Genomic DNA, 27,862 nt, shown 5'->3' on the forward strand with positions numbered 1-27,862 from the left:
TACAGCGGCTACAACTCCAGACAAAGCATCAGCAATGCTGCCCAGAGCCAGTTTATAACTGAAATTAAGTCCTTTACACCAAGTAAATGGTTGTCCACAACCACTGGCTAGTGTACATATGAACTAAAATTTCTAGATTTGGGGAGAAACAAATGCTGCTCCGATCATCTGCTCTGCTTCTTCTGTTCTTCAATTCATGCTTAAAAACCTATTAAAAACAATCAAAACAGAGAAAAGCACATTAAATTCCAAGTTAAAATTTCCCTTTTTAAAAAAGAAAAATTGTATCCAATAGAGAAACCATGTAGAATTGAGGTAATATAGCAGCTCACCCCATTTTATCTATTTGAGAATCACTAGGCTTAACTTTCTAAAACAGAACATCAATCCACAATTAAAACCCTAAGGAGTAGTGTACACTGAATTAAAACCTCAGCATCAAATCTCAAAAATTACTAGTAATTCAAATGCGTATGTTCAGTTTACTTCTTTCCTACACAGAACATATTAGGCTTTCAAAAACTGGGTCAAAACTAGACATGATGGTACATGACTGTAATCCCAACACTTGGGAAGCTGAGGGAGATCACTGAATTTGAGGCCAACGTTAGCTACATGAACGAGTTCAAGGCCAGCCTGCACTACATAGTGAGATCCTGTTTCCAGAACAAACATTTGTTTAAGCCATGACAAATGAGCACTTTAATTAGAGAGCATAGTTTTAATCATACAAGTATGTAAACTTTTATTTTCTTGTTTAGTACTGAAGAATTGAGCCCAAGTCCTCTGAGCTATATATACAAAACCTTGGCTTTTTTATATTTTGTCTTTTTGAGATAGGGTCTCACTATGCAGCTCAGGATGGCCTTGGACACGCATTGTAGCCCAGGCTGGTCTCAAACTCAAAAAGATACTCCTGCCTCAGCCTCCCTTTAAGGTGTTGGGGGGTGGGAGGTGTGCCACCACACCTAGCAGCCTTTTTATTTCTTAAATATAATTTTATTTTTTGTTTTGGTGGAAGTGGGGATTGTGCTCAGGCCCCTGGCAAGCGCTTATTCTACTGAGCTATCTCCCCAGCCCTGGAAAAATTTTGAAACAGGGTTATGGGCTCTCAACTTTTGAGTGCTAAGACTACAGGTGCATACCAATCTGCCCAGCCATAAAAATGTAATTCTTAAAGAGATTTTAAAATTTCTTCACTTCTACCTGCAGACATTAAAAAGACGAAGTTTAGGAGCCTGGGGAGATGGCTCAGTAGAATAAGCGCTTGCCTGGCAAGTGCAAGGGCCTGAGTTCAATCCCCGGTTCTGCCAAAAAATAAATAAAAAGACAAGTTTTGTCACTGATTCGAACATTGTAAACAAATGATACTTTGGGGTTTTATTTACGTCTCAAAAGACTTCCACTCCGTATGTACCTATCTCCTCCTCCTACCAGCAGACCTTAGGATTTCTTCACAGAGCAGGTCTGGATAAAAGTTTGCAGGCACTAAGAGCTGCAGGTTTGTTTTTTTTTTTTTGGTGGTACTGGTGATCAAACTCAAGAGGACTTTTTGCGCTTGCCAGGCAGGTGTTTAAAGAGTTGCACATTTTATTTTTGGCTATACACAAAGAGGCAATATGCCTCTTAACCTGAAAATCCTACATACATTGTCTCCTCACCTACAGATACTCATTTGAGACATAAATGTTTCCTTCACCCCCTTCTGAACCGTTAAGTTATCAACGACTTAATAATTAGCAGCTCTAGCTTTTTTTTTTTTATGGTCAGCTTAGCCCACCCTGGGGGTGGGGCTGGCATGGCATGTGGTACTGGGGATCAAACCATGGTCCCTGAATGCTTGCCTAAGCAGGCACTTTAGACCACTGAGCTATCTCACCAGCCCCTCTAACTTCTTTTAACACAAATCATGTTTTCCACACCAAACTGCTCCTTTTCTCTAATAATTGCTAATCTCCTTTGGGCTTTGTGTGGCTACAAAAAACATCCCTGTTGTTTCTTATTATAATTATGACTTGGGTTTTTTTTGAAAATAATAACACATTTATACATTCTTGTTAAAGTTTTCATTTAGGACAGAAATGATCACCCTCGCTTATCTTGATAAACACATTGCACTAAGCCTTATGGACAAAGATATGAGGGCTTTACTTTTTTTTTTTTCCCCATAGTGCTTGTCTGAGTATTAAATTTACAGAAAGCAAATGTGAAACATGGAAAATGACTTTGAGAATGTATTTCATCTGAATATTATGTACTTACACACGTTAAACCAGATGAACAAAGTAACCTCTTATTTATGACAGGGTCTTGCTAAGTAGCTTACACTGCCTTGAACTCTCAATCTTTTTGCCTCAGCTTTATGACTGGCAGGACTACAGATGTGGAGCACTATACCTGGTCCCAAATAAACTAAAACCAAACAACAATGGAAAGAAACAAAACCAAGCCTTAGGTAAATCAACTGAAGTAAGCTATGTAAATTGAGAAATTATGAATTAGCAAATAGGAATAGCCCTTATCATATCAGGATTTGATTTCAAGTTTTGCAACACTTAAATATGCTAAAAAGAAAAATTTCAGAAGCTTACTTATATAATCTGATTGTACTGAATAATTTGTTATGTTGAATATTCCCAAGTGATTAACAAAAACTCTTATCACCAAACAAACTAAAAAGAAAACCTTTTACATCATCTAGAAAATGCTTTTGCTTTAAATAATGGGGAAGCTCTAAATAGGAATTCTATCTGTTCAGAATCACTAGGTCAACTAGTGATTATAGTTCTCTCAGAGATTGGCTAAAAGCCAGCTTAACAACATTCTGAATACAGCAGTCAAATCCAGATTTAACTCTTCAGATGAGCCACTGGAGGGACGTTCTGCCCAGGACCAACAGTTTCCTTCAGTGAATTTTCCAAAGAGATACTGAAGTAGATAAATTTCAAAAAGAAGATTCAGCAGCTATCCAATATTCAATCTTCGGGCTCTGATAAACATTTCTTTCATTTTTATCTTCCAATCTGAAGAAAATCTGGCTTATAAAATTCAAGAATGTATCTTCACTGTAACATCTTAAAATGAGGGATGAATCCATTTATTCCTAAAACAGAGGGGAAAAGAAAAGTTAAAACAGGTGCTGGGGAGATAGCTCAGTAGAATAAGTGCTTGCCTGGCAAGCATAAGGTTCTGAGTTCAATCCCCAGTACCACCACCAAAAAAAAAAAAAGAAAAGAAAAAAGAAAAGAAAACCCAAGTTAAAACAGAGCTTGAGGACTAGTACGATATTTCAAAAGTTAATAGCTACATTTAAGATTCTCATTAACTCTTTTTTTTTTTTATTTTTATTTGTGTGTGTGTGTGTGTGTGTGTGTGTGTGTGTGTGTGTCCAGCTCAGCCCACCAGGGGGCGAGGCTGGCTGGCATGTGGTGCTGGGGGATTGAACCGCGGTCCCTGTGCTTTGCTAAACTTGTTCTAAGTAGGTGCTTTAGACCACTGAGCCGTCTCACCAGCCCTTCTCATTAAATCTTTTTTTTTTAAATTTTATTTGTGTGTGTGTGTGTGTGTGTGTGTGTGTGTGTGTGTGTGTGGCCAGCTCAGCCCACCAGGGGGCGGGGCTGGCTGGCATGTGGTGCTGGGGGATTGAACAGCTGTCCCTGTGCTTTTGCTTAGCTTAGCTTGTTCTAAGTAGGTGCTTTAGACCACTGAGCCATCTCACCAGCCCTCATTAAATCTTAAAAAGATATTTTTATATAAGAATAATATTCTGTCCTTCAGTCCGAAATCTAAAAATTGGAGTATTTATGAATCCTTTTCAAATACGATTAAAAACAGAACCAGAAACTAGTTTAATGATATATTTATGTAGTAGTAAATATTTTTGCTCTGCTTTTTTGAGACAGTCTCACTATGTAATTTAGGCTGGCCTCAAACCCTGGTGATTCTCCTGCCTTAGCTTCCCAAGTGCTGGGATTACAGGCATGGGCCACCAGGCCTGGTAGATTGTAGTAGTGTTATAAATCTGTGATGAGTTTTTAACTATACAACCTCCTTTCTATTAACTAACTTTACTTATATGCTTTGTGTGGCCTTTTGGTTGCACAGAATTAAGTTCAGAGAATTTTTTTTTTTTTTAATTTATTTTATTTATTTATTTATTTATGTGTGTGTGTGTGTGTGTGTGTGTGTGGCCAGCTCAGCCCACCAGGGGGCGGGGCTGGCTGGCATGTGGTGCTGGGGGATTGAACCGTGGTCCCTGTGCTTTGTTAAGCTTGTTCTAAGTAGGTGCTTTAGACCACTGAGCCATCTCACCAGCCCAAGTTCAGAGAATTTTGAATCAGAATGGTTGTAGGGCTGGGGAGATGGCTCAGTGGAATAAGAGCTTCCCTGCCAAGTGCAAGGCCCTGAGTTCAATCCCCAGTTCAGCAAAAACAAAAACAAAAAAAATAAAACAGAATGGTTGTAAACACTGTTTAAAAAAAAAAAAAACAAACTACAGTAATATCCTCCTTGTAGAAACCACAAGTATTAATTTTGGAAAAATCTTTTTCAGTACCAAAATAGACAATCAACTAAGTATAGCAAGTTTGTATCATCCTAATCTACATTAACAGACTGGCAATCTAGATTGCTTATCTTCCTTACTACAGAATTAATTCTTGGGGCTGGGGAGACAGCTCAGCAGCATAAGCTCCTGCCAGGTAAGCTCAAGGTACCGAGTTTGATCCTCACCAAAAAAATAAAAAAATAAAAATAATAATTCTAAAGTATGATTTCTTGAAGTTAATGAGTTTCAAAATACCTGTTACTGAATCCTTCCCAAACAGGTAGATGGTCCGCATTATACACCACTGAAACACTGTTGCTCTTGTAGGTCTTCTGAAAATTGTACTGTCATCCAGATAACGGAACATGTCAAAAAATTTGATAGGTCCAGCTCAAGGTCATCACAAATCAATTCTTGCACACTCATCTGTGTTTTCCTGTTGGGTTATTTTCTCTTCAGCTTTACTGTTCATAATGAAAAAAGCTGACAAAAATTCAGGATTTCAGTAAGGAGATGAAGTTCACTGGCACTTCTTTTGGAGTAAGTGTATTCAGAGATCATCTTCAGATATTTCAATGTCCTCCCCTGTGACTTGGATTACGTTGCTAAGTGACCAGCCATGTTCCTGGCAGCAATTGGTGAAGTCAGAAAAAGTTAAGCCAGACATAAATAACACTTAAAGCCCAGTACATACTAGAAGGTAATTTATGGAAGACCATAGACATGGTGGATTAATGTGATAAGAAAATATATCTAATCTGCTCTGAATGTCAACAATTTTTTACATCATTTATATCATTATGATAGTTACGTTTAACATGTATAGTTGGCACAGTATGCAAATTAGTTAAGATGACTAGAGTGGCAAACATAATTACATAAAGATTCACCTTTGGCTTCACTACTTCTGTAATTTCCCCCCACTTCTGCCCACAACTAAAGAAATGGTCAACTAATCTAGAGGATGATGGTTATCCTTTTTATCTTTTTGAGAGAGGGTCTTGTGATTCTTGAACTTGCATTCCTACAGCCTCAGCCTCCCAAAAGTCTGGGATTATAGATATATAACCTGGGATTACCAATATGCATGCCACCATTTTAAATGTCCTACAACTACTTTCTTTACTTTTACTACTATCAATACTGCTGAAACAATGGGATTTCACAAATTAAAATCTGTGGCATTACAGCACTGACAAACTTGTACAGATAATTAATGAGTATTGGGAGAAAAGCTGTTTTCTTGGTCTTTTGATGGGCTTTGGAATGTAGCATTTATTAACGGATGGACTGCAGTACCAGGAAATGAACTCAGGACCTTGCGCTCACCAGACAGGTGCTTATGGATCTCCCCAGCTCCTTGGAATGTAATATTTAAAACATACTAAAGAAAAGTAGGGGCTGGCCAAATAGTTCAGAGGATTAAAGGACCTGCTTTGGGAGAAGACACAGGGGCCAGGAGTTCGATCCCAGGCTTGCAGTACTGGCCCTGTCCCAGGGGCACGCTGAGCTGGAGATTATTGAAAGACTGGCGCACACCTGTAATCCCAGCACTTAGGAGACTGTAAACAGGAGGATCACTATGAGCTGATCTACGCAGTGAGACCCTATACACCTTTGTCCTTAAAAAAAAAAAAAAAAAAAAAAAAAAAAAAAAAAAAAAAAAAAAGCAGGGCCTGCGAAATAGCTCAGAGGACTAAGTACTTCTTTAGGCAAGCACAATCCCCTGTACCACATGCCATGTTGGTCCCATCCCTGGGTGGGCTGAGACAGCCACAAGAATCTGTGCATGGTGATGCACACCTTTAATCTCAGCGCTGGGGTGGTTCAAAACAGGATCACTATGAGTCTAAGCTGCATAATGAGACCCTGTACCAAATACATTAAAAAAAAAGAAAAGTAATCAGGGCAGCAATCTGTTTATTATATAAGCCCCTCTACGTAAACAAACTGAAGTTTATTCTTTGAACATTTTAGAATGAATTGCTGGAACAACTTACTATAATTTTCCATGGAAGAAACATTAAATATATATTTTAAAAATAACCATGGAGGTTGGGGAGATGGCTCCTTAGAATAAGTGCTTCCCTGGCAAGCGCAAGAGCCTGAGTTCAATCCCTGGTTCCGGAAAAAAAAATAACCACGTAAAAGTTAATAATTACTTTTTTGATCAATTTTATATGCTCATATATTATAATATGAACTACTTTTAAGACAACATGGGGCTGGGGAGATGGCTCAGTGGAATAAACGCTTCCCTGGCAAGCGCAAGGGTCTGAGTTCAATCCCCGGTTCCGCCAAAACAAAACAAAACATAGACTAGGGGCTGGGAAAATGGCTCAGTAGAATAAGCACTTGCCTGGCCAAGTGCAAGGGCCTGAGTTCAATCCCCGGTTCCGCCAAAACAAAACAAAACATAGACTAGGGGCTGGGAAAATGGCTCAGTAGAATAAGCACTTGCCTGGCCAAGTGCAAGGGCCTGAGTTCAATCCTTAGTTCCCCAAAAAACAAAACAAAAGAAACCCACATAGAATACACTGGTGAATACCAGTACTTGGTGAATACCAGAATTTTCCCAATAACAAGTATACCTACAATACAGATCTACTTATGAAGATTCATTTAAAAACTGAACTGAATGAAATACAAGCCTTTAAAAAACAAGTCACTACATACAAGCAAGCAACTTCTAAAACTTTTAAGTGGGAAAGTCTAATAATGTGTTCTCAGCATCAACTAAAAAGATTTCTTGGATCAAAGAATCACTGAAATGCTTCAGCTCCATAAGTTAAGAAAAAAGCCTACTGTAGTGGACCCTAAGAGACTATGCTTTTACACACCTCTATTAATTACATTCTAAAGAGCTGGCCAAATAGCTCAGCGGATTAAAGCTCCTGCTAGCAGGCCCAGCTCCTGGGGCCTGCTGAGATTGCAATTGAGTCAGCCTCCCACCTCTTGGGAGGCTGAAAACAGATGGATCAGTACAAGTCAGATCTAGCAGTGAGACCCTGAACACCCTGTAGTAGACCCTTCCCTACAGTTAAAAAATGTAATAATAATAAAAAAATTACAGACTAAGATAAAAACTAACCTATACAATGTGCTGGGGTAAAGAATTAGGGAACTAGCTTTCCCATATTTACTTGATGTCATCTCAAGCCTGCTATATCTTCATGGGTTCATATACAAAGGAATCTGTGTAGGACTTGATTATTATTATTTTTTTTTAATGTATTTAGTACAGGGTCTACAAGGTCTCACTACATATATTGGACCGACCCTTCTGTTTTCAGCCTCCCAAGCCCTGGGATTACAGGCATGCCCCACCACACCCAGTCTCTAGGACTTGATTAAGCAGTAAATTCTATACACAGACAGATGTTTTCAAGAAGAGTAAAATATAATTTTGTTACTTTTATTCTCTGGAGTGGCATATATTTGTCATTCATTCATTCATTCATTCATTCATTCATTCATTCATTTGGTATACGGTCTCACTATGCAGCTGACTTGTAGCCTCATCAGTGTTGGGATTACAGGGGTATGCGCCCACACCTGGTTTTGTTGGCCAGCTTAGCAGGACAGCATGCTGGTGGTGGCGATCGAACCTGGGTCCTTGCACTTGCCAGGTAGACACTTAAATCACTGACCTATCTCCCCAGCCCTAGAGTGGTATATTTTAGTAGCAACCAATATTCTGCTTGGAGTCAAAATATATTTATTACCTAGGACACCCCCCCATCCCTTCCTGAAACATCCCTTCTCTTGTTTTGCCCAGGCTGCCTTGAAATCCTGGGCTCGAGTAACCATGCTGTTTCAGAATCCCAGGTAACTAGGACTACAAAGCCACATACCTGACCTTAGAAATTCATCTCTAAAAGTAATTAATATATGATTATTCGCTGAGACATCAGAGTCTTCAGAATTGTATGAGTTAATTTAATAATTTGTATGACTGCTCTATCTGGTGATGCTATTACTAAATGTTCATAAATTATTTATGAAAAATATCTACAATACAAAATAGCATTAAACAATTACATACACATATTTTTTTAATACAAAGAAACACACTAACTTGGTGGATCTAACTTCTCATCTTTTAAAACCTAAATAAAGCTAGGTGTGGTAGTATACACCCATAATCCCAATACTTGAGGAGGCTGAGGCAGAAAAAATGGTGAAAGTTGAAGCCAGCCTGGGCTAGACTGCGAGTTCTTCAAGGTCAGCCTGAACTCTATGGCAAGACCCTGTTTTTTTTTTTTTTTTTTAAAAAAAAAGCAAGCCTGGATAAGGAAGAGCAAAGCAACATAAGTTTATTAAGCAATACACAGTGAACAATGAAATTTGTTCAAAATAAGGTAATTCTTTTTGAAGGCTGCTGAATGCCTAAAGTAAACTATTATAGGCCAGTGGAGATTTTAATCTAATTTTAGTTTTAGAAATGGCACCTCAAGATAATCTTATTTTTCCAGCATCTAGCTTTAGGTAAACATAGCTTCATTTGTGAAAAAAGCAAATAACCTGTACATGTCAAGTAGAAGAAATTCTTGGCTTACAGATTATTTGGTCTTAATTAAATAGTAGAACCAATCTTCAGTGACACTACCTATCTCACTACGATTTTATGGCCCTATAATCAGATATATACAATTAAAACTTGTAAAAGGCAATCATCAAATCCCAACTAAGGTGTAGAGACAGTCCAATGGGAAAGCATGTTTGCTATCCCAAGTTCAAATTTATTAATCAAAGGGTTCCTACTACATTAAATCTTCCCAAATACAGAAACAAGGAAGACAAATTGTTTCAAATTTTATCTCTAATGGATGAGCTGCTGGAATGAGGATAGTATCACATATACTGTATTTCTTGAAATGTATCCTGAGATTAGGATCTATTCAAATACAATCCCATAATTATAATCAACATTTATGAAGACTAAGTTCAGATTAGAGAAGTCAATCAGAGATTAAATAATTAGAACTAAAAAAAAAAAAACCTTATCTCCTCACCACTTGCAGAAAGTACACACGTATTAGGAGGTAAGCCCCAGAAAGGGGAAATGAAATAAAAACATGAAACAAGAGTTGAACTGAATGGTGACAGTGACTTATGAAATAGCTGCACCCTAACAGTTTTACTCCACAGCGGCAGAGTACCAAAGAATGACAAACGGAAGTAGATGAACAGTTCAATTGCATTTGTCCGTTATCTTCCATCACATGTGCCTAACTGCACATGTGAACTCCACTTTGAACATCTACAGCCCGATACCTGCAGTATTTTAAAATTAAGTACTATCAGTTGACCAGCAAACAAGAGACTTCTGTGATTAGGAAAGATGTATGAGCTTTACAGTTATCTGAACATTTAGGCGTACATGACATACTCTTCAACAGAGAAGATACTTTATGGAAAATGCCAAACTCTGCCCTCTTGAAAAGAACATGTCCACAATTTCCTCTTTTAAAGGCTAAAGTATTAACATGCAAAAAAATTCTTAACACTGTTAGTCTGAAAGAAGTCAAAATATCATGGCAAATCAGATTCATTATTAAAAATCAACAAGTGTTAGGTCTAGGATTTTGGATTGATTGATATAATACCATATTCCCAACACCAAATGTTTATTTTGGAAAAGGGTTAATGAATGAGTAAAAAAGATGCAGTTGTTAAAAATGACCCAAAATCCCAAGAGAAATGATATAATAATATACACACATATATGTATATACAAATACATATACATATATATATATATGAACAAGGACATTTGGGTTTAAAGTTAGTAGTCAAATTTTCCAAGGACGTCTTTTTTTTAAAACATAGAGCCAAATTTTTATGTATTTTAAAACCACCTCCTTGATCTAACACTGTTATAAATGAATGAATTACCCAATTTTGTATTCAATTGTTTTCCCTGTAACGTCACTTGGTTCTTGGCTACTAACCTTTCATGTTACTCTTGGTTTTGTCAGTTTGCTTGCCTGTGGGGGTTTGGGCCTGCTGACCCTGCCCACTGGAGGAGGCTGCCTGCTGCGCTGCTTTCTGCTTTAACATTGTCCAATCAAATGTGTAGTCATACTGGTGATTCAAGGTCCTGGAAAATACAAAATTACATGTTCTTTCTGCCCCAAACTGAGGCACACACGCAGCAGTGAAAATTTACATGTTAATCCTTTATTGTCATTAAGTAACCTACTTATTGATTCTTCATGACAGCAGGGGAAATTTCTTTAGAACATCAGTATTTCTTCAAGTATGGTAGCATCTAAAGATTTCTCTCCCTACAAATAACTAACTCTTCAATGAAATAATTCCAACCTTTTCAATGACATGATTGAGGGTAGAAAGTCACTCGGTATTACCATTCTTGTCTGCTATATTAGACAAAAAGACATCCTCTTTCAAATGGAAGATTTCTTTATTCCTTCAAAAAGGACAGGTGAGTAGGAATGAAAAACCACAACACTGGGTCACTCAGCGAGAGGGATATTTGTAATGGAAGGTAAGGAGATCAAATTTGTGAGGGAGATGTGTGCCCTGGTACCCTAGTAAGCCCTTCCTGGAATTCAAGAATTACCTCAATTTCTACTTTCTTACAACTAAGAACCTGATCTACATGTATGCTAAAGGAACCCTGATTTTGGACTGCTGAGTCCATGACTATCTGGTATTTTAACTGCGTACTGCATATGGTTATATATTAAAGCTAACAGTTCCAATGAGGCACTGACAGCCACTAGGTAATGTCTGGTTTTTGTTTTTCAAGACAGGGTCTCACCATGCAGTCTTGGCTGGTTTCAAACTCCCTATGTAGCCCAGGCTAGCCTTGAACTCGAGGTGATTTTCCTGGCTCAGCCTCACAAGAGCTGGGATTGATTATAGGTGTGCACCACCATACCCAGCCTTACTAACAGGTAATGAGAATTGAAATTATCTTATAAACAGTAGACTCTACACTGATTCAGCTGTCTCTTAGATTCATACTGGTTAAGCCACTTTTATTATTGTTTACTAATTACCTGAACAGGACAGTTAAATAGAATTAACCTATTTCCCTCACTCAAGTTTACAGTCTTGACAATATCTTAAAAACTGACCTGAAAAGGATGCGAAATAGCTGCCTCAGGTACATGTAATCCGGGGCTTCCTCAAAGCGCAGCCCACGGCAATAGTTTAAGTACATAGCAAATTCTGCAGGAAACCCCTAAAAAGTTTAAGAGTTAAAACAGAGCAAAATCTTAATTTAAATTAGGAAAATAAATTACAAGCCAAAAATGTGTTTCAATGGGGTGTTTCACTACTTCATAGATATGGTCTGGGTTTAAAAAAAAATGTCACACAGCACCTGCCTGGCAAGCATGAGGCCCTGAGTTTGATTTCTAGTACCAACCCCCCCCCCAAATCCTAAAACATTTCAATGAAGTTTATTTTACCCACTCTATTACGTATCTTTTTCTATTTAGAGGAAATAGTACTACGTTCATAAATAATTTAGATATTCCACTTGTTGATTTACTACCTCATCAATGTCTAAAAAATATCTCAAAGATTATTGTCTTTTTTTCTTTTTTATGTATTGGTACATGGTCTCACTACACAACTCAAGAGTCGTAGTGATCTTGTTTTCAGCTTCCCCAGCACTGGGATTACAGATGTATGCCACCACGCCCAGCCATGTTTGCCAACAGCAGAAGGTGCTTAGTCCCCCGAGCTATCTCGACAGCCCAAGATTGTTGTCTTCTGAGACAGGATCTCACTCTGAAGTACAGGCTGGACTTTAACTCATTATGTATACCAGGATGCTCTCAAACTCAGTCATCTTCTTATGTTGGCCTCCTAAGTTGTGGGGTTACAGGTGTGTAAATCCCCAACCCCAGCCTTTGAAGACTTCTAAGGCTTTACTGTCACAAGAGGATTATGCCATCACCAATGTAAAACATTACAACACACAATAAAACCCTATTATCCCCTCTCTGAGTAAACACAAATGTGGAGGACACAAGTTATAGGAGGCAAACTCTTCCCACAACCTCATGATCCAGGAAATTCTTGTATCTGGGAGTCAAGGCAGGACAGTGATTGCACCTGCCAATACTGTATACTAACCACACTTAGTAATCAGGTTTACTGGTTATAAAGTAGTCGTGTTATTATTGTCAGTGAGTGAAAACCCAGAACTAAAGCAGTGAATATACAACACATTTTCACTGTATTTTCAGGTACAGAATTACTGCATTAAAGATCATATGGCCTTATCTCTATGGAGGAATTAGTTATTTATCAGGATACAAATACTTCTCTATTCTTTTTTTGTGGTACCAGGACTAAACTCAGGACCCTGGGTTTTTTTTTTTTTTGGGGGGGGGGCATACTTCTTCATTCTAACTTATTTGTCTCTTTATGAAGTATGAGACGGGGGCTGGGGAGATAGCTCAGTAGAATAAGCGCTTGCCTGGCAAGTGCAAGGGCCTGAGTTCAATCCCCAGTTCTGTCCCCCCACCAAAAAGAAGTATGAGACATCAGAGAAACAATCCCAATTCATATTGCTGCATACATTTGTCGATTATTGGAAAACTGCCTCTTTTTTCGGTATTTTAGTACAGTCTCCAGGGTCTCACTCTGTAGACTGGTGTAGTGATCCGCCTGTGTTCAGCTTCCCACAAGCTGGTATTACAGGTGCATACCACCACACCCAGTCTCAATTGCTGTCTCAATGCCCCAGGGGCAGGGCCAGCAGGGCAGGCCTGGGATCGAACTCTGGGCCCCTGCATTTGCCTAAGCAGGCCCTTTAATCTGCTGAACTATTTGGCTGGCCCCTGGAAAATTGCTATTTTTGGATTGCTCTGATCTGTCTGCCCTTTCTGTATTCTTTCATGGGACAACTGCTAACATCTTCTCGTTTCTGGCATCAGTATACGTTGAAAGATCATTTAACTTCTCATAGATCAGAAAGGCTCTTTCAGAAAATTGTATTTGCTTTGTTAATTTTCCTCCACTGTTTTTACAAATTAAGGCTCTAATTAGGCAAAGACGTTGAAAAAAAAAACTTATTTGAAATGATTCACAGTTTAAGCCACTGACTGCCAAAGATATTTAGAATAATCAAAATGTAAACTTAAAATAACAGCTACCTAACATAATTAAGTCCCGATCTGATAAGTAAAAAAAAAAGTTTTTTTTGATCTTGTATTTTTATTAAGTGATGCTCATCATAGATATTTACCTTACATAAAACTTCAACTGGAGTGGACATCTTCTTTTCACTAATCTTTTCATATTTTTGTTTTTTTGTTGCAGCCTATACAAAAAGAATGAACAAGATACACTCACCACTACTACTGAGAAAAATCTTAATAGTTTAACTCATTAGATATACAGATAGATACATAGTAGACAAAGTTTAAGCCCTGAGATTTCATAATAGAGAAAATTCAACTAGATGAAGCTATTCATAAAAACTAAGTACTCTGACTATTTCAGACATATTTATTGGGCATCAGAAATAGTCAAAGTGCTTAGTCCTTGTACCTTCATCCTTTAATGGACCAATAAAAGATAAAGACAATCATTAAATTCTATGACATTATCACAGAACAAAACGTTAGAATGATTGTACAGGTTAAATGCGCAGGTTTTGCCCTACACATCCTTAACATAATGGTTACACTTCAGAAAGAAGAGCCCTTTGTTAATTCGTATCGACTTCCATGTAGGTAAAGTTAGTGATTACCAATTGGTTATTAACTTACTGTCTCAAAACAAATTATCCTTTAATCAACTAAATTCTTGTAAAAATAATCAGATTTTCTCTTCAAGTAAAAGACAAAACTAAAGTGAATTCAGTATCAGAAATACTATAGATTTGGAAGGGACAAAACAAAGGACATGGTCCAATATTATTTTTGCCTTTTTGAGACCAGGTTTCATTATGTAGCTTAGGCTACCCTTGAACTCAGTATAGCCTAGGCAGCCTCCAACTCATAAGATCCTCCTGCCTCAGCTTCTTGAGTGCTGGGATTATAGGCATGTGCCACCAAGCCTAATGGGGCCTTTGATCCTTCCATTAGCATCCTGAGTGCTGAGACTCCAGATCCAGCTTAATTTTTTTCTTAAAAACAAAATTCTAGTAATTGGGATCTGATTACCTTGAGTCCTTGCCATGGCAGGCTGGTTCTATTAAAATACATCAAAACATATCCTAATGATTCCATGTCATCTCGACGACTAGAAAAGAAAATGTAATTTAAAACAGAAACTGTAATGGATAACACATTAAAAAAAAAAGCCAAATATTATATGCAGAAAATATTTTCCCAAAGAGAATTATTTCATGTCTTAATCAAGAAGCTATCTATTTTACAATATAAAGATCATAATAAATTACCTCTAAGCAGATTTTTCTCACAAACTCTAAAATTTTATTTATTTTTTGTGGAACTGGGGATTGAACTCAGGCCCTTGTGCTTGCCACGCAAGTGCTTATTCTACTGAGCCATCTCCACGGCCCCCTAAAATTTTAAGAGCATAATCCTAAATGTAATGTTTAAACAAGAAATTTAAAAAATAAACAACAAATTTAGCTCAACAACTCTAAATAAGGTTAATTAAAAAAAAAACAAACTATGTAAGAATTTTTTTTTTTTTCCTTTTCAGAACCGGGGATTGAACTCAGGCCCTTCTATTGAGCTATCTCCCCGGCCCCAAGAAGATATTTTAGGGATGTTGAAATCACATTTTAAAGCTAAACATCTATATGAATGTATATACACATAAATATATATTCAAATAAATAATTTGTTTGTGACACTTATAATCAGACTCAGGGCCTGGCATATGCGAGGCCAAGTGCTCTACTATTGAGCTATATCCATAAATAAAACATACTTAAAGATAGGTTAATATTTTAGCATATAGAAAAGGCAAAATCGTAGTTTAACCTATGACAGTCATAAAGTTCCCAACCCAAAAAGCATACAATTTGTTCTTTTTGGGGGGGGTAGGGGTAAAACCAGGGATTGAACTCAGGCCATTGCAAGTGCTTATTCTACTGAGCTATATCCCTAGCCCCTGTTCTTTCATTCTGGATGCATGGGTGGTGACAGGCTATGTAGTGCAGGCTGGCTTCAAACTCACAGCATTTCTCCTGCCTCAGCCTCCTGTGCATTGGGATTACAGTTGTGTGCCATCATACCTGGCTGTTATTTCTGTTTTTTAATGGAAGAAAAGTCAATGAAGCGAAATTGAAAAGCCGGAATGCAAGTGAAGACACAGGAAGAGACTAGAAATTTTTTCCTTTAAACTACATTCTATTAATTTGTAAGTGAAAAAGTACAACAGGAGATGGTATACCAATCTCCTTCTGGCTTATTAGTACTCTCCTATAAAGTACTTATTAGTACTTTCCCTGTAAAAATAATCACTTGTTTCCCCAAACTCAACCTGCATTACTACATCATAAAACATCCAATGTCAGCATTTAAAATAATCAGTACTATATTTAGTTGCAAAGGGGCTGGGGAGATAGCTCAGTAGAATAAGCGCATCCCTGGCAAGTGCAAGGGCGTGAGTTCAATCACATATATGCAAAAGAATGTAAAAAGTTTTATTATTGTTATTTATGTATTTAGTATAGGGTCTACAAGGTCTTACTACACAGATTGGACTCATAGTGATCCTCCAATTTTCAGCCTCTCAAGTGCTGGGATTACAGGCGTGCACCACCATGCTCCCAGTCTCAATCATTGTCTCAGCAGGCCCTGGGGGCAGGGCAGGCACAACATGCTGGGGATCAAACCCTGGACCCTGCGTCTACCTAAGCAGGAGTTTTAGTCCACTGAATTATCTGGCTAGTCCAAGAATGTAAAAATAGTTTTAATGCTTTTAACTTTCCATCACCTTCAACAAAGAAAGCAAAAGATCTGGGCCCGGGGAGATAGCTCAGCAGAATACACGCTTGCCTGGCAAGTGCAGGTCCTGAGCTCAATCCTTGGTACTGCAAAAAAAGATCTCATATATATATAATTGCTATTTCTGCAAAGGCTAAAAGCATCAGGTAAAACAAATACTAGGGCCCGGGGAGATGGCTCAGTAGAATAAGCGCTTCCCTGGCAAGTGCAAGGCCCTGAGTTCAATCCCCAGTTCCACCAAAAAAATCCCAAATAATAAATATGCTTTAGATCCTGAGCCGAGAGCCTTAGACATTCTAAAAAACCCAAAATATTTTAAAACCCATTCTAGGGGATTGGGGATATAGCTCAGTGGCATAAGCACCTGCCTGGCAAGTGAAATGTCGAGTTCGATCCCTGGTACGGCCAAAAAAAAAAAGAAAAAAGAAAAAAAAAAAATCTAGCTTTTGTTATAGGTGTGATGAACACATTAAATTTTCAGACTCACCTCTGTTCAATACCAAGATGTGCATTGATGCTAGCATATCGGGCAGTGCCAGTGAGGTTTTTATCTTCTCTGTATGGTATGTGTTGTCTTGTCCTGTTGTCTCTGTACTTTTTGGCCAAACCAAAATCAATAAGGAATAACTTTAAAAGAGAAATAAAGACACATTAGGTTTTCAATCTTATTCAATTAAACTGTTTCTAAATCATTAAATACCATATGGTCAAACGTATCAAAATAAAGTATCGTAAGTTGAATAGACTTAACAACAGACACCTAGCAATTACTAGTCTTCTCCAACAAACCAAATTAAAAAATAGAGAACCATAAAAACCCACTTAAGTCTACAGGTTATCCTTGTTATGTGCGCAACTTCATAAGCTCCAGGTCAGGAGCCTATCTTTATGAAATAAGTAAAGAAATGTATACACACTTGATGGCAGAGTTGTCAGGTGTGCTGCCTGCCACAATGAAATCTGACATCCGGTTACTACTGGTAAACAAGCATCATGTTTCAAAATCTAGACATAAGCTATCTGGAACTCTTCCCTCCTACAAAGGCCACCCTTTAGTATGCCAATAGAAGGCTCATTATCTAAAATAAGACAACCCTCAAAGTCTGACTGATGGCCAACAAGACCAAAGAGTTTTTCTTTTTAATAAACTAACAAAAAAGACTTCCATAAAGTAGCATGTGCCATTCCACTACTGTGCACTAACATTATGTATCAGGTTCATCTCCTGGAAAATAGAACAATTCAAGAGCCGAGGAGATGGCTCAGTAGAATAAGCGCTTCCCTGGCAAGCACGAAGGCCTGAGTTTAATCCCCAGTTCCACACACACAAAAAAACAAAACTTAAAAGAGCACACCAAGATGTGCTTACTACTAAGTTTACATAAGCTAACTAAAAACAAAATTTGTATTTTAAAATGATCAGTTTTACATTTATATTGTACAGGCAGCGGGTGGTCTTTTATAATACAGAATAATTTTTCTAAGTGATTCAACTTCATTTTCTAGAATTCAAAACTTTTTAAAGAAAAACCCCTATACTTTTGATAAAAATTTTAAATTTTGGGGGGCCAGGGAGATGGCTCAGTGGAATAAGCATTTCCCTGGCAAGCACAGGGGCCTGAGTTCAATCCCTGGTTCCACAAAAAAATAAAATAAAAATGGAAATAAAAATTAAAAAAAAAAATTTAAATTTTTAATTTACCTACCATTAAAAGCAAAATAAACCACTTAAAAATTAGGGTGTTCATCATATTACTTATTATACTATGTTGTAATTAAGACTTATCTACAAGAATTAAAGGGCTGAGTAGGTACATAACCCTGGGTTAAATTACTGGTCTTTTCAGATTATGCCTACATTTTATAATTCTTTTCATTAGGTTATTGGATCTCTCTGCTACAGTTTGTAATTTATAATGTGCTGGGCAACTTATTCATCTATCCTGTTGAAGTTTGCTTCAAAAATAGATACAGCAAGATTTAGGTTAAAACAATCTGACCAAGAACCATCTTTTTTTTTTTTTTTTTTTTGGCGGAACCGGGGCTTGAACTCAGGCCCTCACGCTTGCCAGGGAAGCGCTTATTCCACTGAGCCATCTCCCCGGACCCCCAAGAACCATCTTTACAAAGGTGAGTAACACGTATTTCAGCCAGGCACTTTAAACTACCCTTGGTTATATTCTGGACAGTATAAACGCTAACAGTTGAATTTGTTACCTCGTAAACAATGATCCCAGTTTTCACTTGCTCTAATGTTTTTTAAAAAGGACTATTAGCAAAGTACAAACATAAGATGAAAAAAGCTAAGTAAAAACAACAAATGCCTTAAGCAACCAAGTCATTTTAGGAATATGGAAAAGTCAGAGACATAAAATACTAAGAAGTAAAAATAAGAATTTTATTTTAATAGTGAAGTTCATTCAATATTCAAATGAGCAAAATACACTTCTGGTAAGCAAAACAAAAATTAACTTCTGCAGATTCATACTGAAAACAGGAGCCTGGTGTAGTAATGCACACCTGATTCTAGCACTTTTAAGGCTGAGACAAGAGGATTGCTGTGAGGACAGTCTGAACTATACAGGCCAAGAAAAAATGAAGCTCCATGGTTTTGAAATTTTCTATTATCTTATAGTGTGCTTATTTATCTACCATCTGATCTCATTCCCAACCAAGATCTAGTCACAAGGCATGGCATTTCTTTCCCTTGAATTTCTGAGACCTTTTTAAAACCAAAAGCTAGTCCCTGAAATAAGGCTGGGAAGTATGAAAAAGGATTAAATTATTACTCAGGTGATAAACATATATGAAAAAGTACTATTTCAAGTACTGTTTTTCTTTTGATTACTTATACTAACACTTTATTTTTGGCATATACTAAATTTTTAAAAAATTGCTCAAAAGCATAAAAATTTATACACTGAAAAAAATTTATTTTCCTTCATTTAAAAAAATTCATACATGTACCAGGCTTAGTGGTACACACACATGATCCCAGCACTGTAGAGGCTGAGGCAGAAGGATACCAAGTTTAAGCCCAGTTGGGGAACTTAGCAAGACCCTACCTCAAAATTTTAAACTACCATAAGGGATGGGGATATACACAGCTCACTGTGAAGGCTATGAGTTCAAAGCCCAGGACCACAAAAACAATCATGGGGAGGGGGGCAAACTAGTATCTGTTAAGTGTTGGGTGTGGTGGTACACACCTGTAATTCCAGCACTTGAGTGAGTCAACAGCATTGTCAAGAGTTTGAGGGTAGGGCTGTGGAGATAGCTCAGCAGTCTAAGCACCTGCCTGTCAAGGACCAGAGTTTGATCCCTAGTACTACATGCCATGCTGGCCCTGCCCCTGGGCACATGAACCGGCCACTGAGACAGGAGTGGTGGTGCCCGCCTATAATCCCAGTGGGAGGCTGAAACAGGAGGATCACTATGAGGCTGAGCTGCACAGTGAGACCCTGTACCAAATACATTAAGAAAAAAAAGTTTGAGGGCAGCCTATACTACATGGTGAGTTCAAGGCCAGTCCCAACTACATAGTGTGATCCTGTCTCAGTAAGTAAATAAATAAATGTAAAAGTAAAAGAAAGCTTGAAGAGAACCTTGTACTTTAAATAATCAGAAGTGAATTCCTGCAATGATTTTTGGCCTACCAAAATCTAGATCACCAGGTTATACATTCAATTATATTACATATTATTAATGATGAACTACCATTTGTTTTAAGTATTTAATTACTATATTGTTAACATATTTTAGTTTCAGAGCATGTGATGCTCTTTACCTATCTGGTGGAAGCTGAGAATTTACAGACTGAAAAATCTGTGACCTATACTTACCTGAAATTCATTACAGAAGAAGAGATAATGAAGAATAAATTCATTTTACAGTACTATTGCAAATTTCTACAACTCCAAATAAACCTTAAGTACTATTCTCAAGCTTACCACTACATAAAGAATTAATACTAGACCATCACAGTATTTTCACATATGGATATTAAGAGATCTAAAAGGTAACACCCTTATTTTCTTTTAAGTTTTCTCTAAAATTCACACGTTTTAAGCAAAAGCCACAAAGGAGTATCTTAGTAATGTTATGTTTGCCAAGTATGTCTGAATAATGCCAACATAAGAGATGCTTGAGCAAGATCTACATTCTCCAGAATTAAAACAAAGTAAAAAATAATAAAAATAAAGCAATAAAAAAGAAAAGCACATGAATTTGGGATTGAGGTTGGAATAGGAGACAGTTTCAGACCTGGTTTAATCCTGAGAAAGATGGGTCCTGAGAAGTACTAACAGTCATGCTTCTTTTCCTCTTCCCCACTGGAGATTCTAAACACTAAACAGACAATAGAGGGTGGCAGTGCATCAAACAGTATTGCTTACATTGCAACAATGGCCGGCGCAGACAGGCAACACCGAGGCATTAGAGAAAGAACAGGGTAGCCAAATGCCATCCTTCTTCCACCAAGCACTGTAGCTTCTCAGTTTTCCAAATAAGAATCACATGCTTAGGAACATTTGAATTCTGGAGAATACCAGGGTTTTTAATGCCACTATATTGTGTCACTGCCTGAAACAGGGATAGCAATGGTGACATTTGGCTCTTGAATTTTAAAATCAAAAATGGGGAATTTAGATCTATAATCGTTGGCACCACAATCTGCCCTTTCCCCAAAAAAGATTGTATGGAGGGGGGAAAAATCTTCAGTAAGGAAGAGGTAGAAGGCATTTAGTCACCTTAAAATTTATTTTCAAAAGCATGCAGGGCTGATTACTGGAAAGATGAGCGAATTCACTAAGATTGGAGTGGCCACTCCTAAATATCAAATTCAGAACAATTTTCCAAGAAAGAAATTTAAAATTTGATCTCAAAAGCCCCTCCCAATTTTCCCCCAATAAATAGAAAACTACTAGAACAAGCTGACCAAAGGATCCAGTCTCATACAACTGGCATTTTTCAAACTATGATACAGAAAACACTAAAAACCAACTAACATAAACAGAACACTAACCTAAGATATTCAAAAGCAACATTCATTACTTAGATCTTAGGTGATCTTCTACCCTGAGTTATCTTTGAAACTAATAATAAGCAGCTACACAATTTTTTTGTTGGCAAGGACACATCTTAAGAGCTTTCACCACCCAATGTCTTGGACTTCTCAATACAACTACATGACTCACAAGGATTTCTCAAAGAAGGAAAAAAAAATCTAGGCCATCATTTAAAAAGCAAAATACCACGTACTGCACTGTCAACATGCAGCCAGGTATCCTAATCTATGGGAATACTGGGTTCTTTAGGGGTAAGAAAACATGGAGGGGGCTAGGAAATGGCTAGAACAAGAGATACAGTGACAAAATTGTCCAAAAAATTGAATCAGTAATTTTTAAAATTAAACTCCAGGTTTTATAAGAACAATTAGGAACCTGGATGTTTCAAATGGAGAAGCTACCTAGTAATTTTTAAAAATGCAATTTGGAAATAATTTGCTATGTAAATTGAAACACTTTTCATTAATAAAAGCTCAATAAAAATTTTTAATTCCTAAAACTTAGTAAGACCAACATTAACATCTCACACATTAACAACACCAATTCTAATGGTAATGGCTCCAAGTTGGCATTCATACAGGCAAACAAAGGTAAACATTTATAGCTGGGTCTAAAAACACCAAACATTCCCTAAAACAAATGTGACTCTTCCTTCCAAAAACAAAACAAAACAAAACAAAAAAGCCACAAAAACAAAAAGTCCCCAAGTTGTCCTGAAGTTGAGAATTTCTATCAGATCATTAGATCATAACATGCTTAGGGCATTGCCAATGCTGCCTGTCTGCTCGAGCTCAACAGTGAATGGATAAAGAAAACAATTCACTCAATAAAACTAATCATTGCAGAAAAAATTTCAACATAATTAGTTTCTACCTGCAATCATGCGTCACTAACCACAACCCAACCACCCCATAGACTGAACCATCCTCAGAGACCCCAATTAGCACTATTTTTGCTGTATGAATGTTCATTTCACTTGTCTACATTTTCCTTTAAGGGAGGTAGAGGGACTCACCCAACTTGGCACACAAGTAAGACACGGTCAACTAGTTTTGAAGCAGGCCCAAAAGTTACCCTTTTAAATGCGCAAATCCAAGGACTGAGGAATTCTCAGCATCAACCATGCTCATTCAGCAAATGTTAACTCCATGGTGACAGATGGGTCAGTGGTAGCCACACCGGCACAAGCACATATATTACAAAAGCCCACACTTTAGAGCCAAAGTTAAAAATCTGTTTTTTTTTTTTTAGCATACAGGAGGAAAAGTATATATGTAGGTTTTCACTATTCAAGTGAATGAAAAATAGATACAATTCTCCCACAGTTAATACAGATGATTGTATTTTTTATAAAGCCCTTGGAATTTTAAATATTTCCATATAGATAACTAATGTTGGTTGGGTAAGTTGGAAAGAATATATTTCAAGTTACTAAGTTAATAGAGTTAGCCGATTATCCTTCTAGCACAATCTTTGAAAGCAATTATCAATAGCAGATTGAATTTACTATGGCTTTTTAAGATTGAAAAGTTTACCAAAGCAATTGTCAATATTTTCCTCTTTCATGCAAAGAGCATTTGACTAACCTTATTACAGTGACGCCCAATACCCATTAGGAAGTTATCTGGCTTAATGTCTCTGTGTATAAAATTCTTTGTATGCACATATTCAATTCTACTGATCATCTGAAAATAAAGGGAAGGAAAGATAAATGAGTTAAGTGATAAAAACCAACATACATGTTCTGCAAGTATTCCCACAGCTTAATTAAAATTCACAATGACAGACATTAGTCACTACTAAATGCAAACAACCAAATTTTCCATTTATCTCTACTTTGCTGGATATCTACGCGTAAAGTATGATCAAAATCTAGTGAAACACTTAAAATTATTATAGTAAAAAACATCGCTATCAATCTTCCTCAAAATAACTTCCTCCTTTCTTTGACATTTATCCCATTATTCCTGCCACTTTTTGAAGCAGTTCCTGAACTTGATGTTCATGAGCTTCTTCAAATGAGGTCTGTCTCTATATTAATAAACTGATTTAAAAGAATGACTATTCATATTCCCTTTGACCTTGGGGAACAGCCAGAAGTTGCAGTGCCATTGTTTGCTTTTCTGTTTGATGGCACTTGGCAGCAGCACTCACCACATTTAAAAATTTTATTTATTTGTTACAGGGTATCCCTATGTAGTTCGGATTCATAGTGATCCATCCTCCTGTCTCAGACTCCCTGTGCTGGGATTATAAGTGTGTGCCATCACACCCAGTTCTGGGGCCTGGACGGCATGCAATACTAGGGATCGAGCTTGAGTCCTTGAACTTGCCAGGCAGGCATTTAGACCACTGAGCTACTGCCCCAGCCTGCCACCATATTTTTGATCACACATTATAAAAGCACCAAAGACTTTCAGAACTGCTTTTAGAAAAGCCAAGAACAATGGAATAAATGTTTGAAGCAAGGGAAAATATTCTGAGGGAGATTAATGCTAGTGTCTTTTACTGTAATACTGTTTTAAAAATTTTAAATATTTACTATGTTTCTATCACACTTCATACAATGCCCCTTGACTTATTCTTACCGTATCAATGATTAAAAAGAGGTGCAACTAAACAGAAAAACTTGTTTGTGGCATTCAAATTATAAAAGCAATACATTTGGAATCATTTAAATTGTTAACAAGTATAATAAATTAAAGTAGTTAAAATAGCCTGGTGAGGCAATGGTATACCTCAGTGTGCAAGGCCCTGGGTTGGAGTGCCAATACAAAACCCAACAAAACAAAACAAAAATGAAAAAACAACAACCAAACAAACAAAAACCAACCAAAAAAACCAAAAAAAAACCAAAAAAACAAACCACCCACAAGTATGACATGTTATTACTAAGGTCCATTTCCATACTTTTCCTCTAATCATACACACATGAATTGAGGAGTGGTGCTGCCAAGCCAGCAGATACAGGTGTATATAACTTCTTGTCTCAAACTTAGAGGCACTGTATTCACTTTACTTCTCTCCTCTCCTCCCTACCCCTGTTCTGGGAACTGAACACACTACTAAGTCACTAGTTTGCCCAGGGTGGACTTTTGTTGGTAGCTACATACAACATTAAACACATTTTATATATAGAGAGAAAATACCTACTATGTCAGGCTTATTTTCTTGTGTATGTAAAAACAAAAAACAAAAAATTTTGTTTCCATACTCATATTAACACATCATTCTAACAAACATTTTAGTTTGAAGAGTGAAAACAAAAGCAAAAACAGAAACAAAGGCAGAAAACAGGATAACACACAGCAATATATGATACAGATTTTCAAAACAAGAATAGCTAATTAACAATGGTTGTTATATTATCTATATTTTTATCATCAGATCTGTTGCTCAGATTAACAAATAGTTATGCAAGACTGGACAAATTGTTAGCACTTGCTTTCAAGAAACCTTAATTTTTTCTATTCTGTTGTCTTTACTTCTTAAATTTTATGGAGAAGAGTAACAATTGATAAGACATCAGAATCAGTACATATTTAGAAGATTAAGATGAGAGGTATTCAACCATGGTTTTTGTATTGCACATTGCTGCCCGTCATGTAGTTGTTTAGATTGCAGATACAACAAACTTTATGTCTTAGAAATTATGTCAAGACAAATATCCTAATTATTATTTTCAGGGGTGGGGACATTTAAAAATGCATTTCCAGGGGACCTGCCCCTTAGCTCAGTTCACTTCAATAAAACAGTCAGGGTCAGGTTGCTGCAGTTTGATCCCCACAACTCAAGCCAGCCAATCATGCCCTGAAGGCATTCGGAGCAAAAAAAAAAAAAAAATGCATTTCCACATCCGTATGTAGGAATTCACACAAGCTAAGAACATATTATACCACTGTTTATACCTTCAGCTCTGTAACCTTTTCAATAGCTAAAATAAGTTATTACCCTGCTGACAGTAATGTTTCCAATGCAATCAATACATTTATTTTTTCCCTGTATTTAAGACAAGGTCTACAGGGTCTCACTACATGGATCAGATTTCTCCGGTTTTCAGCCTCCCGAACCTGGGATTACAGGGATGTACCACCAAGCATAGTCTCAATCAGTGTCTCAGTGAGGCGGGGGGGGCCCGCGCAAGGCTGGCATGGCCAGCCAGGGATCCAACCCTGGCAGCTGTGCTCTGCCTAAGCAGGCACTTTTAGTCCTCTGAGCTATCAGGCTGAGCCCTTGTTTATGTATTCTTTTTTTTTAAAAAAAATGTATTCTTAACACTAGTGTTTTTATTGTTCTGGGTATAAATCTTATAAAATCACAGGGGTTGAAGTGTATACATATTTTTCATTTTGATAACATTCAAATGACTTTTAAGTTTTAGGGAGTTCTCTGCATACAATGTTACGCAAATAGATTTTACTTTTAAATAGTATCTTTTAGCTATTTATACTCCTGTGTACAAGTTTCGACTTTCTTTTTTTTTTTTTTATAACCCTCTTTTTCTTTTTTTTTTTAATTTTATTTATTTATTTGTGTGTGTGTGTGTGTGTGTGTGGCCAGCTCAGCCCACCTGGGGGCGGGGCTGGCTGGCATGTGGGGCTGGGGGATTGAACCGAGGTCCCTGTGCTTTGCTAAGCTTGCTCTTAGTAGGTGCTTTAGACCACTGAGCCATCTCACCAGCCCCAAGTTTCGACTTTCTAATTACCAAATATTTCTATCTTTTCTATGATACTAACAAGTTAATTTTTTTTTTAAATTTGTTTATTTATTGTGTGTGTGTGTGGCCAGCTCAGCACACCAGGGGGCGGGGCTGGCTGGCATGTGGTGCTGGGGATTAAACCACTGTCACTGTGCTTTTGCTTAGCTTAGCTTGTTCTAAGTAGGTGCTTTAGCCATCTCACCAGCCCTAACAAGTTAATTTTAAAAGGTATTCATTCCATAGCTAAAGGCTGTTAACATTTTTTCATCCATATGTTCTTGTTCCCAGAAGTAATTTGTTTTTTGGTGGTGCCAGGGGATCGAATTCAGGACCTTGTGCTTAACAGGAAAGCACTTACTTCTCAGTAGTAATTTGTCTCCATTCCCCACAGAGCTTTTATTACCTTGGATATACAGATTTAAAATCACATGTTATCTTAACATCTTTCTGAAGCAAAACCTTTCAGCTCTGCCTGAAAACTATGTATTACCCTTTTGGTGTAGCAACTTATACTTTACAGAGTGAAACAAAATCTTTAGGTCACTTAATATGTGTATTTGTCTTTGCTAAGTAATAGCCACCATTAACTTGACACTGTTAAATCACTGGGATAAGGTCAACTAAGATTGCAAAGTTCCAGGCAGGATGATTCTAAGTTTGAGGCTAGCTGGGGTAATTCAGTAAGACCATCTCAAACTAGAATAACAATAAAAAGGAGGAGGGATGGGGTTATACAGCTCAGGGTTAGAATGTCTGCCTAGCACATACAAGGTCCTAGATTCAATTCCCTATATCAAACACGTACACATGAGAAGGAAAGAAAAGGCCAACAAAATAGTAACAGCACAACATACAGACTTCCGCTGTTAGCTACTGTCCATTTCTTTTCCTTTTCCTTTTTTTTTGCGGAACCAGGGATTGAACTCAGGCCCTTGTGCTTGCCAGGGAAGCACTTATTCCACTGAGCCATCTCCCCGGCCCCCAGCTACTGTCTATTGAGCAAGTCTTTAGCTGGCTTAAAAGCTTCCTTGTAACCCCTCTCCAGAAATGACATTCTTTCTCATACTACCAGCGCACCCAACACACACGTCCCTTTACAGATCCTCAATTATTTTTCTATCTTTCTATCCTAAAGGAAAAGGACTTCTTATTCTGTCCCCCATTAGTTAAGTACAGTGGTAGCCCTTCAATATATGTTCACTGCATAAATGCTTATATGTTAACTGGACCTGCAACATATAAGCTACCAGTCTTCCGTTAAGATTTATTCAAACATTAGTTAAAACACATTGAAAGGTCACGTTAACTCTATGAAGCTTAAATTTATAGTATGCCCCACAAATGAACATTGCAATTTGCTATTACTATTTGCTTAAGCCACACAGTAGTTTTTATATCAGGAAACCTTGAGGAATCAAGTGCTGAAATAGGACATAAGGACCACTTTTTACTGTTCATAAACTTCCTAAAATTCTACTTTAAATGCCAGTTGTTTATCATTTCCTTTTATGACATCTAATCTATACTTTAAAAGAAATGTTATTTCTTCTCAACATTTTTTTAGCTGGGGAGATAGCTCAGGAGAACAAGCGCCTGCCTGGCAAGCACAAGGTAGTGAGTTCAATCCCTGGTACCA

The 27,862-nt window shown here is 37.3% G+C and overlaps 1 protein-coding gene and 1 long non-coding RNA gene across 5 annotated transcripts in view; both read right to left on the bottom strand.

Moving 5' to 3' along the window:
- Csnk1a1 (casein kinase 1 alpha 1) overlaps positions 1–27,862 on the bottom strand; it is a 54,963-nt gene continuing 27,101 nt past the window's right edge. The window contains exons 4-11 of one of the 4 annotated variants that reach the window (XM_023715294.1): positions 23,114–23,212; positions 20,725–20,808; positions 16,949–17,088; positions 14,701–14,779; positions 13,779–13,853; positions 11,653–11,759; positions 10,537–10,649; positions 7–208 (exon numbers count right to left, since the gene is read on the bottom strand). In XM_023715294.1, coding sequence (XP_023571062.1) covers positions 201–208; positions 10,537–10,649; positions 11,653–11,759; positions 13,779–13,853; positions 14,701–14,779; positions 16,949–17,088; positions 20,725–20,808; positions 23,114–23,212 — 705 coding nt within the window. In that variant the 3' untranslated portion in view covers positions 7–200. Of the gene's footprint in view, positions 209–10,500; positions 10,650–11,652; positions 11,760–13,778; positions 13,854–14,700; positions 14,780–16,948; positions 17,089–20,724; positions 20,809–23,113; positions 23,213–27,862 lie in introns of all 4 variants that reach the window. The other 3 variants (XM_012514754.2, XM_004631287.1, XM_004631286.3) reach the window with 3 other exon arrangements.
- On the bottom strand, positions 2,165–5,630 carry LOC111816779. The gene is made up of 2 exons (XR_002821116.1): positions 4,802–5,630; positions 2,165–3,103 (listed from the first exon to the last, which is right to left on the bottom strand). It is a non-coding gene; the product is annotated as an uncharacterized LOC111816779 (long non-coding RNA).

The sequence above is a fragment of the Octodon degus genome, unplaced genomic scaffold (genome assembly GCF_000260255.1).
Source record: "Octodon degus isolate 3935 unplaced genomic scaffold, OctDeg1.0 scaffold00040, whole genome shotgun sequence".
Taxonomy (NCBI): Eukaryota; Metazoa; Chordata; class Mammalia; order Rodentia; family Octodontidae; genus Octodon; species Octodon degus.